Source organism: Dunckerocampus dactyliophorus, chromosome 5 (genome assembly GCF_027744805.1).
Source record: "Dunckerocampus dactyliophorus isolate RoL2022-P2 chromosome 5, RoL_Ddac_1.1, whole genome shotgun sequence".
NCBI lineage: Eukaryota > Metazoa > Chordata > Actinopteri > Syngnathiformes > Syngnathidae > Dunckerocampus > Dunckerocampus dactyliophorus.
The window spans coordinates 21779314-21795778 of NC_072823.1; the positions used below are offsets into that span (position 1 = coordinate 21779314).

Here is a 16465-nt window from a genome sequence, read left to right on the forward strand (position 1 = left end):
AAGTCTGACAGCATGGGGTGGGGTCTCCTTTTCCTTGTCACGTGCCCTTTAGCTGAATGACATCTAAACAGCTGTGAGGGGAGCTTGAAGGCCACGTGCCAACAGGAACGTCGTGTTCAATAGCGCACTGCAGCCTGAGCCTAACTTGCTGTTTGTTATGGAAAAAAGAAAGATCCAGGTGGTTTAGGCCGAGCTGAGAAGTTGATTTGGGTCGGCCTATTTTTGGAGGTGGGAAGGGCTCACATGAAACTTGACCTCTCATGTGCTCAACTTACTTGACACAAGTAGTAGGTGATTAAAGATAGAGGGATGACCAAAAAGACAGCATGCAATGTAGACAATGTAGTTTATTAGCATAAATTAGATGACACATACGCTGTCTGACTTTCAATACACCTTTTATGCTTGAAGCCCAAACAGCAACAGCCCTAATTCAACTTTTAGTTTGTTTCTTCTTTGTGCAAATAGATGGTAGTGCTTTTGTTAAAAACAAATTAAATAAAAGGATGCAAGACGAATAGGACGCAAAGCTGTTCATATGCAACAACAAAAAAGTGAAAGCAAACATGCCATTGAAACCTCCGAATCTGTTGAAATATTTGAAAGTAAAAGGTGCAGCACACACATTGTCAATACCTTACAGTTGCAACACAGGGCTCACAAAGCAGCAGTTTTTTGTTGCTGTCCACATGTCATATTCAAATTTCTGTAGTTACATTACTTTCAATGGAGTCATCTCAAACAATCTGTACAAAATGTGTACTTCTTGTACAGTATTCCTTACAACTACAAACAGGTGTATAGGGCCACACAAAGGGAATAAAAAAAGAAAGATCTCATATGAGAATAAAGCTGTAATGAGAGAAAATGCAGTAAATACATACTGTATATTTTTAAACAGTTGTAATTATATGAGAATAAAGTCGCAATTTCAACAACAAAAATAAAACAGTCCGAGACGCCATATATGAATTTACGGTAGGTAGGTAAAAAATGTGCAAAAAAATTGAACGTAGGTGTATGATTATGTTTATTACATTAGAGCTAATTATACTTTTATCTGTCAATATTATTGCGTCATTCTTGTCAAACTAAGACTTTTTTTTTCTCTCGCACAATTGCAACTTTAGTCTCATAAAAATCAGAATTATTATTGTAACGTTACAACCTGTTTTCACAGCAAATTGCAAAATACTACTTTATTATCACAAAACAACTTTTTTCTAGCAATATTATGTCATATTTTCTTGGAAAATTTCAACTAAATATATTTTTGAAATAATTCAAATTTATTATAAAGTTACCCCATTTTTGTAATACGACTTCATTGTAATTTTTTTATCCAGCAAATTGTGAAACGTTTTTGATTTGATTACACTGATGAGTTCTCACATGTGTTTCTTCATCTAGAAGGTGAAGGTGCTTCTAGTAAATTTTGGGCGGAATATCCATTAAAGGAAGCGAGGTAGAGCGTAAAAACAAAAACAAATACCTTCCACATTAAACTCGAGAGTACTACTTCAGTTGCTGAAACTCATGCTAATATCAAAAAGTGGTCCACAGAAGTGAAGTGCATTGGGGAAAAAAATTGTGAATACCATTTTCAGCCCTACCTGTGGCTTGCTTTAACAACTTAGAAATGGATCACGTGAATGCTAAGGTTGTTGAAATATGGGAAGATTTTTTAGCGGCCAGGTTGGAGAAGGATGGGGACTTATATAGAAAAAAAAAGATAATACATTCAGATGAGTGTAAGATTTTTTTTTTTTTTTTTTTAGGAGTAGAGCTTCTTCTGCTTGAAGTAGGCATCAAAGCGGGACTGGGCGTAGTCCTGGGAAATATTAATAGGTATTACAACAGCAGACATTGATTGACAAGTAGTGCCTTTAAAGACAACACAATGATGCTTACCATGTAGCCAAACTCAATCTTAGACAGCTTTGCTTGGATGATGGACCACAGGCCCCACAGGAAGTGTGATGCTAACGCATACCTGCACAAGAATTATGACACCCAACATCTACATCATTCATCATCATTGTGCTTAAGATGATGACATGACCGCACATATTACCTGTTTGCTTCAATAATCATGTCCTCCTCTACCTGCCTCTGGTCCACATTGTCGCCACTGCCTCCTGCTCTGTGCTCATTCAAGTAACTTCTGATGAAAATAAGCTGCAAAATAATAACAATTCGATTTAAAACATAAATACATTTTAAAATATGTACTTTTTCCTCCATTACATCACATTATAGTTAAAATAACACTTACAAACTCCTTAACAATTCACTGAAATTTCCACTAGAGGGTACTGTGAGACAACGGAGGAGTTAATAAAAAAAAGTTCTATTAACTACGCGAGGTACATCTGCACAATCTAATGAGAAAAGAGCTGCATTAAAACATATTTATTTAAATGTAGCTGTCAGGCCCAGTTAATACCTATAATTCAAATGTAATTAATATTTCCATTGCCCATTTTGTCTAGCAAGATTACATATTATAATAAATATAATATATAAAAACAATAAAGATGTTTATTGTCAAACAAATACTTAAAAAAAACTTTATTCTTACAAAGTTGTACCTTTTTTTCTCATATTATCTCAAATTAAAGTTTTCTTATCATTACATTTTACTCTTACCAAATTACAACTATCAGCAGCAATTTATCAATTCATGAAATTTTGTTTGTAATATTGGGACTTTATTTTCATAAAATTATTGTTTTGCTTGCTTTTTTTAATAGCTTTTTTGTTGCATCAACATCGTAAAATTGCAACTTTATTATTATAATATTATCGCTAATCTTATTAAATTATGAGGGTTTTTTTCATAAAATGATGATTTCCTTTTAATATTGAATCATTTTTCTTGCAAAATTCCAACATCACTCTTGCAAAATTGTGACATTTTTCTCATAAACGACGTTTTTCCTATCCCAGTGTGGCCCTAACACTAATGGTATATAGAGTAGACACACTATTCAGCAAATTGTGGAACGCTGTTAATTTTAGCAAATTTAAGAGTTCTAGTTGATGTCAAACTCACACGTGAAGAAGTGAAGCTATTTTAATTTAGATTATTAAATTATTGCTGTTGTCTTTGTCAATGTTGTATGTACCTGTTGCTCCCTGCTGGGGTAATCCTCTGGTGTGGCTTTGTAGAAAGGCCACTTGTTGTAGGTGTAGTCATACATCCACTCGCAGAAATGGTTCCCAAAATCAAAGCCCCTAAAACAGACAAAATCTCACCTCAGCTAAAATTAAATGCAACTAGATGATAGCACTGTCTGAAGACATTGTGTGTGAATGCCCAGGCCTAATGAGGTGGTGGAAACAATAAAATAAGCAAAAAATAAAATAAAATAAATAAAAATAAAAATAAAAGGGGGGGGGGGGGGGGGGGAGAGAGAGAGAGAGAAGACAAGTTATATGTGACGTATAAGAGTATTCAAGACTATGACATCATGAAAGACAACATGTATGATGTATGTTAAATGTTACAGGTTGCCTTAATGTCTGGATGGTGCTGAACGATTTGATGTTGGAATTGTTAGAACTGGTTGAAAAATGTTAAGGACTTGAGTTGTTAACATAAAAGGAATATCCTTAAGTTCATTAGTTTTCTGAAAATATTTAAATTTTGGGAAAAATGTGAATTTTTAAAATGTGAAAAATAGATACCCTTAATTGTGCAGAACTATTTGATGCTTGAATGGTGTGAACCGGTTGAAAAATGGAGGAGTTAGCAGACCAAAACGGTGGAATAAGATTCAATGAGCTGGCTCCTAGAGCAGATTCGACCCATCACTTCAGCTTCAGCGTGGCAGAGCCAATTCGTTCGCGATGGACCCATCACTAGTGCAACTTAGGGCACCTGATGGAATATTCAAAGAAAAGTCCCACGCACCATATGGCGTAGAACAAAAACTTTTGCAGAAAAAAAAAAAAAAATCTCCAATGATTTGAACATTCTGTCTTGGAGGTGGTCCGCATGGTGGAAGTTTGAAAAGTGGCCCATTGATTCTCAATGGGAAAATGTCTGAGGAATTTTTTGAAAATCTGGGAATTAAAAAAACAACAAAAAAAAATGAAATGGTCCCACACTATTCCCGAACGAGCTGAACGATTTGATGCAAAAATGGTGTGAATTGGTTGAAAAATGAAGGAGATGTTAGCCGGCAAAAGGCGGCGGAATAAGAACAAAAATAAAAATAAATAAAAAAATGGAGGAGAATCTTATATGAAGGCCATTCACACAATGAAAAGGGTCAATTTATGACAAAACTGGGATATCACCTGTAGTTGTAGCTGCTGTACTCAAAGTCGATCAGCATCAATTTGTCTGTTGACCTTTCATCCCCTTTGCGCAGGATCAGAATGTTACCTTCAAAGACACAACAGTAAACACACATAACCATTCTGCACACATTCTACACACTCAATGTAGATAGGTCCTAATTGTAAAGTATATTAAACTTTCAGTACATGTGACAGGAGGTCCTTTTTTTACCTTCTTGGACATCATTGTGGCAGAAGACCACAGGTGATGGAGTCGCTGCCAGTAATGCACTACGGAGGGCAGATGGAGAGCAGCAAATGTTTAGATTTATTCACTTACCAACTAGACACTTGTGGACAACAAAACACATGCAGTTAAGCCCAAAAGTATTAAATGTATGATTATTATATCTCTTAACGTAATGTCCGACGTCAATGTCTTTTACCATTTTTTGTGCAATTTTCAGCTAAAAATACACTCATATACACTCACTGATGTCTGTGTCAGCCTGACATTACCACACATCTACGTATATCCTAGTGTTTGGTAATGACTCTCTGTGCTGTATGTGTATTGATAGTTTGTTGTGTGGACTATTTTGTCGAGAAGTCAAAGGTTAGCTGTAATAGTAATATATAGTAATAATAGTAATAGTAATAGTCACAATAGTAAAAAAGACACACAAAACAAGCTAGCTACTTTCACAAGCGATATAATACTGCAATTCCATTATGTAATTATTGTTTTTGTACTGTCTGACTGAGATAACATTTTATGAGCGCTTTCTAAGAGCAGTAAAATATTTACTGCTGCATATGCATTATTACCTTATCAGTATGTTTTGTGGTTGTAGTATGCAGTCCAGAATGTCTGTCCTTGTCATGAAGCTGAATAAGTTACCGTAGTCAAAATATTACAACGTTTTCAGCATCAAGCAGTGCAGTTTGAAACTACAACCACATGAGCATTATTATCTTTGTAAAGACAGAATTTCTTATGTGCTTATTAGATTTGGTGTACTGTATATCTCCACTTTTGCAGGGATTACGTTCCGGGATGAATGGCGAACAACCACAAATAACTCACTTCTCTGATTTCAGATCAACATTTGCAAAAAAAGTAATCACCATTAATGAATAATGTAAGATGACCAATGACCGACCGAGCCAGTAACAGCACACATCTATGATGTGTTCAAAGACTGCCAAACTAAGTGTGCAATCTCAACATTTGACGAACAAAACGTTGATAAAAAACTAAGCATAGACATAAACAAGTAAAAATTGTCACCTTTCTAACAGTCGTACATGTGTAATGTACATTTTACGCGGAGAAAGCCCACGCACACACGGGGAGAACATACAAACTCCACACCGACAGAGCCCAACGGAGATTCGAACCCAGATCTTCCGATCTCCTGACTGCGTGGCCAATATGCTAACCACTCGGCCACCATGCGGCCCTTATTGTTTATATATTTAATAAAATTAATTAAATTAAAGCTTTACACCATAATTTCTGATTATATATCAACTTTTAAATAATTTACAAGAAAAATCAACCTAGTAATTAATTTGCATTAAATATGTATTAAATAGACCATAAGTCTATAAAATTATATTCAACCCACCGGAGGTTCTTGAGCTCAGCTGGCAGGTCGAGCCTCATCAGCTTCTTGTACTTCTTCACATGGGCGTCACGTGTAAAGCTCAACGTCAACACTTGATCCATGTATCTGACGGAACAAAACACACACATTAAACGGCGAATAAACATGATTAGAAAAGAAGTGTGAGTGGTGGGAGACAGGGTGGAGGGATTACTTATTAATGGTCGCAAACAGCCACGTGGGCTCTTTGTTAAATGGCATAACCATTTTGTGAAACCTCGCCATCTTGGTAGCAATCTCAGTGGAGATGTTGGGGTCTGACAGTTGATCTGTACGCATGCGGGTATTCTGGGAAACACATCAAAACGCATCTGAAATTTTGTCCTCTCATAAATGAATTGTTTGTTTGGCACCTTAACGACCTTTAATCTAATACAAACACTGATAAGAAACAGGTGTTCAAACTGGTGTGCATCATACTGGAAAATACTGCTCCAGGCGTCCCTGTGGAAAGACGCCATACAGTTTGGGCCCTAAAGTACGTTCTGCCAGTATGGCGAACATAACACTCTCCAACACCAAAGAGTCCACTCCCTGGAGCACAGAGAAATAACAATTAACTCCATACTCTGCTTCATATTGGGATTCTGTTGGTCCATACCCACCTGAAGGATGGCGCCGTAGACTCTGAGGAGCACCTGGCGAGGCTCCTCCCCTACGGTGTTCACATTTTCAGGCAAGCTGCACAGGTACAGCAGATTACTGAGCCCACCACTGCAAAACAACACACAACATTACAGCACAGAAAACATTTGCACATGTATACTGTACATTCAGAATCCATCACCACTATTTATCAAGTATGCTTTTACGGGAATACCTTTCTAGCCATGCCTGCATAAATACGTTGTACAGTCCAATAATGTGGACCGTATATGTGTGTCTATTTACCTTGACTATTATCACAAAAAAACTTTGTGCTATAATCTCATTGCATGAAAAGTGCTATTTAGATAAAGCTTGACTGACTAAATGATTGTTCAGCCTTATCATCACATGTCACTAGTTGACCTATGCCACAGTAAACTCTGAAACTGACATTCTGTACTGAGGACAGAGTGTGAGTTTTCAGTTTAAATAGACCCATCTCAGGGACTATTACTAATATTGATAAGCAAATACTCCCAAAAATGTATTTTATGTAAATCATTTTTTACTAAAATGACAACATTTTTGTGAAGTGGACAATTTTTGATGTTAGGATCAAATGTGTGAGTGAGCATTAAGGACTCGATTGAGGGTATCAGAAAACAGATTGACTAGGCTAAAGTAAACAAAAAGTGGCACAAAAGTGAGTTTTAAAAAATCTGTCTGTTTTAAAAGCTAAATAGAGCCCTAACTGATGATACTGTATTGCTCATAATTGTATTTGTCCTACTTTTCCTGGGGTAAAACACGAAAAAAGTCCTAAGACGTTTGTACATACAGTATATGACACATACCGTATACACAAATAGGTATTTGTATCTCTCTCTCAACCCAACCAGTCGAGACAGACACAGATGTTTGTGGTTTCTTCCCATGAAAGAAGTGTTTTCTTGTCTCTGTCGCCGAAGTGTTTGCTCATATAGAGCTCTTCTGGTTTTGTACGAGGAGCATAACTTTTGCTTTCCACTGGCAACAAATATTGTATATCAAATAGACTACACTTTACAATCGAAAGGTGGAAGCTAGTGAGCTACCTGACGATGCTAATTTGAAAGTCCTCGAGATGGACTGTCTTCCAAGCTCCAGCCAGGAAATCTCGACACCAAGCAAACGCCCTCTCCTTCGTGTCCCGGTCCACCTCCTCAGTCCTGCCGCCCTTGAAGGACTCTGCCTCTGAGTCGTCATCACAGTTGGACCCCAACAAAGGACTAGGGGTTCTTGAGGTTCTTTCGTGGACGAGAAGGCGCAATTCGTAGCCCGTTGGCACTCTCTCAACGTCGGTGCTCGTCGGAGGCATGTCGGTAAAAATCTCCGGCTCTGGTGTGTGGACTCTTTCCAAGTCCGAGTCTTCGCTCACATTCCCACCCGACTGCATTGCTAGTTTCCGGGTAAAATGTAGAAGAGAAACGGGGTGTGCTTTGGGTTTGAGATAGCAAGAGGTTCCTTTAGACAGCTCGCTGGAAAAGTTGCTGCCTAACCGGAAGACAAAAGCATATCTTATTAGTGTTAATCGCATGGGGTGTTATTGTCTGTGACTAATGCTAATGCAGCAGCATCTTTATCCAGATAGCCTTCACCTCCTCTTAGCTAGCACACTGCAGGCGCTCTCTCAAACGACCAATCACAGTTTAGTTTAGGATTCATACGACAAGCTGATTGGTGGTGACTTTTACGTCATGAACTGTATTACGGGGACTGTTTGTAGTAAAATAGTGCTGTGAGTAAGAGCTGTTGTTTCGAGCTGGAATTTACTCTTTTTTTTCTTTTTACAATGTAAACTTACTATTGAAAATACATAAACATTATTTGGTTGTTTTATGATGGTTACAATAATATAGTTTACCAATCGCTCTGCATTGTTTGTGTATATCTTTTTAGAGAACTTACAATAAGAGGTATTTTTAGAGACAAGTTAAAATTTGCCAGAGGAAACTCATTTAGACAATTTTTAAAAACATTGCATGCCTTTTTGGCTGTGTTGAATGAACATAGGTGAAATTTGCCACAGGATATTAATTTCTAAAATAGTTTAGACACTTCACAAAAACCAACATATTTCTTCCTTGCAACAAAAATGCCTCATACAAAACACACATGAAAAACAATCCTTCATGTTAAGATTTCAATTTGGACTACTGATTAAAATGTTTTAGATTTCTCCACCAGCTGGGTGGTTTATTATTACTTTATTACACCCTGCATTTTGAAGCCATCATGGTTTTTATTGTCGCCCATATTGAACCAAGATTATTTGCAGCCAGTTTATCTTCCAATTTTAATACGTAATCTGTTTGGCTAATTTGTAGGCCATTAGTAGGTCTTAGTCGTCAGCTTCATCTTCACTGTTTAAAAGCAGTTCTCCTCCTATGGTAGTGGATACTCAAGGCTTATTTTTGGGATAAATTTTTGCTTTCTTGCAGGGGATGATTTTGTCCTTACAAAAATGAACATATGAAGCAATAATGTCCAATTGACTGTCTAGATCAGAGGTCTTCAATAGGCGGCCCACAGGCCACATTTAGCCCACCAAACCTTTTCATTTGGGGCACCAAACAACACCCAACTAGAGAGGTCTAACTAGAGAAGTGCTTGTTCATTCAATACTTCCTCAACTCTGCTGGGGGCGACAGTCACGCTTTACAAGTCACAATGAAGCACTAGTAGTAGAACACGGCTCGCATTTAAACAAATACTGCGCTATGAATGCTAAAAAAACCCCCAAAAAACATAATTTTAACAGTGACTGACTGGACGACACAAGATGCATTTACCAAAAATGCAGTGGGGAAGCCGATGTGTTTATTTTGTAATGAAGTAAACACTGTTGAAGGGGTTCAGGGACACAGATAAAAAAATCCCCACTATTTGAGAAGCACTGTACTAAACCAACCGCATAAGATGTATTTTTAGTAAATATCTCATGTTCAAATCATTTGGACTCTGGATTGGCTGCTCCCTCAATGCTAATGGAACTCGTTTCTCGCTGTTGCACAAAAATGTCAGACATCTAGTTTTGCAAGAATTTAGGTTATTTAAAATACGTCACCTAAATTTGTCGAGTGAGAGCTGGCTGCGTCCACCTCCAGATGCTGTTTAGAAATACGTTTCCTTGCAATTCAGTAGTAGTGACATGCAGGCATGTGTGATTAGTTTATCTGTTTTGAACACAAAACACTGTCATGCCTGTTATGTGTGTTGTTTGTGGGTGTGTTTGAGCCTGAACATACTATTCTTAGATGACTCCACTTTCACCTGAACCTGTTTAGAGAGACACCTACAGTATCTTAAAATCTTCTGAAACTTACTTGAACACGATACACAACTCTTGAGTACTTTGACTACGAAATGTGCACACGCCCTCATGTGAATCGTTTTCCTTAACAATAAAACAACAATGCCTGTGTCCAACAGTACATACCATTAGGTGCACGCACACAATCACAGTACACACTCCTCATGAGATCAAATGCAAGACTACAATCATAATAATACACATACAGTGGTGTGAAAAAGCGGTTGACCCCTTCCTGATTTCTTTTATTGCATGTTTGTTACACTTAAATGTTTGAGATCATCAAACAAATTCAAATATTAGTCAATGACAACACAACTGAACACAAATTACAGTTTTTAAAATAAACTTATTATTAAGGGAGACAAAAAATCCAAACCTACATGGCCCTGCGTGAAAACATGATTGCCCCCTAAACCTAATAACTGGTATGGCCACCCTTAGCAACAACAACTGCAATCAAGCATTTGCAATAACTTGCAATGAGTCTCTTACAGCACTGTGGAGGAATTTTGGCTCGCTCATCTTTGCAGAATTGTTGTAATTCAGCCAGATTGGAGGGTTTTCAAGCATGAATTGCCTTTTTAAGGTCATGCCACAGCATCTCAATAGGATTCAGGTCAGTACTTTGACTAGACCACTCCAAAGTCTTCATTTTGTTTTTCTTCAGGCAGAGGTGGACTTGTTGGTGTGTTTTGGATCATTGTCCTGCTGCAGAACCCAAGTTTATTTAATCATGAGGTCATGAACTGATGGCCGGACATTCTCCTTCAGGATTTTTGGTAGCCAGCAGGTTCATGGTTCCATTTATCACAGAAAGTCTTCCAGGTCCAGCAGCAAAACATCCCCAGACCATCACACTACCACCACCATATTTTACTTAGTCTTAATGTTTTTTTTTCAGCAGTGGTTTTTGTCTTGGAACTTGCCATGCAGGTCGTTTTTGCCCAGTGTCTTTCTTATAGCAGAGTCATGAACACTGACCCTAACTGAGGCAAGTGAGGCCTGCAGTTCTTTGGCTGTTGTTGTGGGGTCTTTTGTGACCTCTTGGATGAGTCGTTACTACGCTCTTGGGGAAAATTTGGTTGGCCGGCCACTCTTGGGAAGGTTCACTATGTTTTCGCCATTTGTGGATAATGGCTCTCAATGTGGTTTGCTGGAGTCCCAAAGCTTTAGAAATGGCTTTATAACGTTTTCTGAACTGATAGATCTCAGTTAATCTTAGTTGTTTGAACAGGGGTGGGGGCCAATCACTTTTTCACACAAGACAATGTAGGTTTGGATTTGTTGTATCCTTAATAATAAAAAGTTTCATTGAAAAACTGCATTTTGTGTTCACTTGTGTTGTCATTGACTAATATTTAAATTTGTTTGACGATCTGAAACATTTAAGTTTGACAAACCTGCAAAAAATCAAGAAATCTGCAAGGGGGCAAACACTTTTTCACACCATTGTATTCTTACACTAATACTTTAATATGTTCTTTTGGAGTCCCACTTGTTGAACTGGATGCAGTAGACTAAAATGTCTAGAGGCTTGAAGTGCTATACCAGAGAAATAATCAGGTGATTTCTTTGTTATGAATGACACTTCAGTGAAGCGTAACGCTAGTACTTTTATGAAAACATTTATTTTTAAATGGTTACCCATATCCATTCATTAAAAAATACATTTGACATTCTATAGTGAAATAGCTACTCCATCCTGATAAGGGAAGTTACTTTGGCGTCACAATCCCCTCCAACTGGGCCTGAATAGGGCAAAAAAAAAATGTTAGTATGGGCAATAGAGGTAAACTATTATTTAAAGTTTTATTTAATGCATCACCTTGAGCTGCTGGTTGGTTCTCTTCAAGAACTGAATCTGCTCAGTGTATTTCTTTTCTTGCACTTCATGTTTTTCTTCTTCTGTCTTTTCAATGGCATCGCATTTAGCCTTTTCGTCACGCAACTCTTTCTCCAGCTCCTGTTTCTCCTTCTCCAACTCGGCAATCTATGAATGAAGAGGCCCGGTGTTTATTCATTCTAGTGAACAATGCATCTCGTGATTAATTGAGAAAGAACTCTAAACCCTTACTCTTTTCTCCATGTCCACTTTGTCCTGTTCAGCCTGCAAAGCTTTCCTCATACCAAAAACAACACTGCTCTCGTAGAATGTCTGGTATGCGGCGATGGTCATTTGGATCTCGTCTCTGACCCGCAACAGCAAGTGGCCCCTCTCTGCACAATTAATGGTTACCTGTCTGATCAGCTCATCTAAAAGAGAAGGGCAGATATACCCTCCTGATCAAAATTTTATGACCGGAAATTGCAAGAATTGTTGGATCTCAAGGCGGTTCTAAGTAGAGCTTCAAAATGCAAAAAGAAGAAATCGAAGTGAGACAAAAAAAAAAATTGAGTAAGCAATTTATTGTGAGCAACCATTAAACTGAAATAAGCTGTTCATCAGCTGATCAAAACTTTAAGACCATAGCTAAAAGAAAAAAAAAAGAACTCCCCTAAAATAGAAATAAAATTTTCCAAAAAGTACTTAGTAATGAATAGCTGCACCATTGCTGTTAATCACCTCAAAAATCGGTTTGGGCATGCTTGATTCCAGTGTTTCCAGGAGGCTGGTGGGAATGTTACTCCAGGTGGTGAAGATGGCTTCGCCGAGGGCATCCACTGTCTGGAACTGATGTCCACTGCCATCCATCTCCAAATTTTCTCAATTGGATTTAGATCAGGGGAATACACAGAATGGTCCAAAAGAGTGAGGTTATTCCTCTGCCTTAGTCAGGCGGGTATTGTGAACTGCAATGTTGTGCTGTTGAAAAAGCCAGTCATTACAACACAGACGAGGGCCTCCAGTGATGAGGGATGCCCCCTGCAACATCTCCACATAGCCATCTACCCATTAGACGCCCCTGCACAACCTTAAGCTCCATTGTTCCTTTAAAGGGAAAAGCAGCCCAGATCATGATGGCACCCCTCCATTGTGCCGTGTGGAAAACATCTCAAGTGGGATCTCCTTGTCATGCCAGTAATGTTGGAAACCATCAGGACCATCAAGGTTAGATTTTTTTCTCATTAGAGAAGAAAACTTTCTTCCACATTTCAGTGTCCCATGTTTGGTGCTTTCGTGCAAATTCCAAACAGGCAATTTTGTGGCCTTGAAAGAGACAATGCGTTGGAAGACGTTTTTTTGTTCTTAAAACCATTTTCTCACAGATGCCGTCTGATGGTCATTGGACTGCACTCGTCACCAGTAACACCCTTCATTTGGGCCAAGGATTGTCCCGTGTCTTCAATCCAACCGTGTTCAAGAAGAGAAAGCTTTTTTGCTTTTGCCATCAAGAGATCATGACAGTATGAATACCTGACAGAAAATGACATTGAATCCAGATTTTTGCCAAGATTTGGGCTTTTAAAGGCTGTGGTCTTAAACTTTTGATCAGCTGATGGACAGCCTATTTCAGTTTAATGGTTGTTTGCAATAATTTGCTTACTCACATTTTTTTTGTCTCACTTTTGCATTTTGATAAGATCTCACAGTGCCAAATTTTTTAAGTGGTCTTAAAATTTTGATCAGGAGTGTATTACCAGAACCTAACTTAATAAAGCACTGTACAAATTAGAGAGTGCCACAACATTAGTTCTATCTAATGAGACGCAATAAAAGAGAGCCCTTTTCACACAGACTGTAAAAGCCACCCTTCTTGCGCTTTGCTGTTCAGGATAAAGGACACCAGCGGCGAATGAAGGGATGAAGCCAAACAGGCGATTTTCCACCTTTGGCGGTACCATCCGAGCAGTAAGAAAAGATGGGACACTGCCTGTGTGTAAGGACATTCCACAATGCCAAAACAGGGGTGCGAAGTTCACTTCTCTTGCCCTATTGTGTTGAAAGCAATTGTCGCAGTTCAATAAACATCACGGCACAAATCTGATCCATGTCGCTGTGTGAAAGCTCGCACAGTTACAGCAATATCCCCTACTTGCTTTGTTCTGTGTAAAAGGCACTGGAAGATAACTGCCGGATATATTGTTCCGGCACTAATGTGACGACTTTTCAAGATTATTGTGTGAAAATGCTACTAGTGGCAAAAGCAGAAAATGGTTGCAACGACTTTGTCTCCCTGTTCCATGTCGATGCTGTTTATGCAGAACAACAACTCAAGAAAAAGCCGGCAGTACATGAAAGGCACACAAAGCTGAAGGCTGGCTACATTGCTACTGCACGGATGCAGCTATTTTGCGGAGGATAGGTACTAGCGTCAAAAGCAGAAAATAGTTGGGTGGACTTCATCACTATTTATTCCATGTCGGTGCCGTTTATGCAGAGCAATGAAGAGGCAGTATGAAAGGCACTATTGTAATTGTCATAGCTTACAGTGGTGTCAAAGTGCGCTGCATCATACTGTATTTTTTTGTATTGCTCTTGCATTGGATCTCATGCAGTGGGACATCAGCCTTAGTTGAATCCTTACCAAAGCATTGGGTATAAAGCTCTCTTCGCACAGGGCATATTCCAGTCTCTATTGCACGCCGTTGCTGCAGCTTCCTGTCTAATAGTTCCTCAAGGTTCACCACGTCCGCTCGAGTGCACGGTGCACTGGACACTTGCTGCACCCACAGTTGGTTTCCCTCCATCCATTCCCTGAAGCACACAAGGTTGAGATATAAACATCAGTATTACATGTGGAAAAACTGGATATGTTATGTAAAGCAGCAATTACACAGTACCTGGGCGGAAAGATGAGGTTGAGTATGTCCTCATTTTGCTGCCTGCTGCTTTCAGCTGCAGATGATTTGGCTTTAGGAGGGGGCGGCACAGGGGAGTCAGCATGCGGGTGAGAGCTCACTTTAAAAGGACGGCCCCCCTGTGTGAATAGTTTATGTATTTAAACAAGCTTTTTGTTTTAACAGGATCATTTAAACCAAGGGTCTTCCAAGTATGGTGCTGTGAGCCTAGTCTTGGTTGGAAAAAACAGATTTTCTACTGTTTTCCGCTCACTCCGTACTCTGACTATAGGAAACTAAAATCAGTTGTTTTTACCTTTAAACCTAACTGAAGCTAGCTTAGCAGGTTTGAAAAATAGGGTTTTCTTTATTTTTCTCAAGCTGATGTACCTCCCCTGAATTTTCTGGTGTCTACTAGGGAACGACTGCGACTGAACGACATACCCTGTGAAAACACCTTGGGAAAACTAAGCTTCACTATATATCATACTTTGTTTATAAAGTGTTTTTTATAGGCTGTTGGTAGTGTTATTAAATAATGAAAATAGCACCTGCATCGTAATTGCATGTATGCATGTCCTATTATTGTGCTTGTTATACAAATACTATCCTCATTTGCCTCAGTGTTGTATTCAGCCCTCCGAGTGTTGCCATTATTAACTCCCCTGTCAACTCACCTTTGAAGGTTTTTTATCTGTGGTTTTGCTGATTAAAACTGGGTTCTCATATTTGAGGAGAGTCTCGAGGGGTTCAAACATGGTGCCTTAAAAAAAACACATTTACTGCGGAAAATGTAGCAACTGGTTGGTTCCGTCTTCGTAAATGCATACGTCACTTATAAAGACAAACTTCCATTAAAATGTCTCATTTTGACAGCTTCCACTCGTTTAAACGCGTCACCCCTGTAGTCATGTTAGAGAGTGTGGCGTTTGAAATATGAGACAACACAAAGCGCCAACAACTCTGACGCCATCACTAATCGACAGCGTCATCCGACGCGACGAGCCGGTTTGTCAATAGCTTGTTTCAGTGGTTGTTACCTTTTTGTGAATTTCTTCTGTAAGCCCTACAAAAGTCTAAAAACAAATACGTCTTTTACGCCATCCAATAATGCTACATACATACTTTGTGACATGTATGCTAAATAGCCAACATGTTTTGTCGTAGTTAGTCGCGCTAGCTCACGTCATTTTAGTTCAAGCAGAGCCTCTTGTAGCTTGCAGTGCTGTAGTACCGAACTGAGATGTATTTCTTACGTTTTGGTTACCTTAGTTCGCCAGATGAGGGTGGGGAAGTAATAAAGACAACTTTTATGATGTTGATACTGGGTTAATGACAGTGCCAACCAAAAGTAATGTTGGCTACAGTATATTTTACTTCGATCGGGCTTTTTCTGTACACCCCAGACCGTTCTGTCATCATAGGAACTATAAATCTGTTAATTTGGACTATGGCATAACTGATGTGAGCTAGCATGTTTGTGAAAGATGTTTTTCTTTTTTCTCAAGGAGCTGCTGGCTAATGTTAAATTAAAACACTTAATAGATTTTGTTGGTTTGTGCAAGTTCACCTAATGTTGTGGTTAGGGAGTGTGTATTAGATGTCGGTTTTGTATTGTATTTATTGATTGGAATTAATGACGAATGAGGAACCTATATTAATTTACAAATTTGTGCATCTTGTGCCATTGTGCAAAGAGAATCACACTAAAGGGGCTTTGGCGTGATGAAGACCACGTGGAGGTATATCGATAATTTATAGGTTAATTTGTGAACGATACATGAAATGATGACAGTTTGATAAAAGCTACTGGGTTTCATTTGCCGTCTATTCTACTATGCACATT

At 38.7% G+C, this 16465-nt stretch overlaps 2 protein-coding genes across 3 annotated transcripts; both read right to left on the bottom strand.

The window, feature by feature from the left end:
• Positions 1-329: 329 nt before the first annotated feature.
• On the bottom strand, positions 330-8211 carry chkb (choline kinase beta). The gene is made up of 11 exons (XM_054777733.1): positions 7640-8211; positions 6563-6671; positions 6378-6491; positions 6112-6245; positions 5919-6023; positions 4520-4578; positions 4306-4393; positions 3129-3237; positions 2075-2178; positions 1912-1993; positions 330-1831 (listed from the first exon to the last, which is right to left on the bottom strand). Exons 1-11 carry the CDS (start codon positions 8119-8121, stop codon positions 1775-1777), a joined length of 1443 nt encoding a protein of 480 aa, XP_054633708.1. The 5' UTR covers positions 8122-8211; the 3' UTR covers positions 330-1774.
• Positions 8212-11543: 3332 nt separating this feature from the next.
• LOC129181002 (axonemal dynein light intermediate polypeptide 1-like) lies at positions 11544-16459 on the bottom strand. 2 transcript variants are annotated; one of them, XM_054775566.1, is made up of 7 exons: positions 15660-16459; positions 15297-15382; positions 14623-14759; positions 14367-14536; positions 11975-12153; positions 11726-11890; positions 11544-11648 (listed from the first exon to the last, which is right to left on the bottom strand). In XM_054775566.1, exons 2-7 carry the CDS (start codon positions 15375-15377, stop codon positions 11616-11618), a joined length of 765 nt encoding a protein of 254 aa, XP_054631541.1. In that variant the 5' UTR covers positions 15378-15382; positions 15660-16459; the 3' UTR covers positions 11544-11615. The 2 variants fall into 2 exon arrangements, with proteins under 2 accessions (XP_054631541.1, XP_054631542.1); XM_054775567.1 differs by having other exon boundaries at positions 11975-12117; positions 15297-16459.
• Positions 16460-16465: the final 6 nt, after the last annotated feature.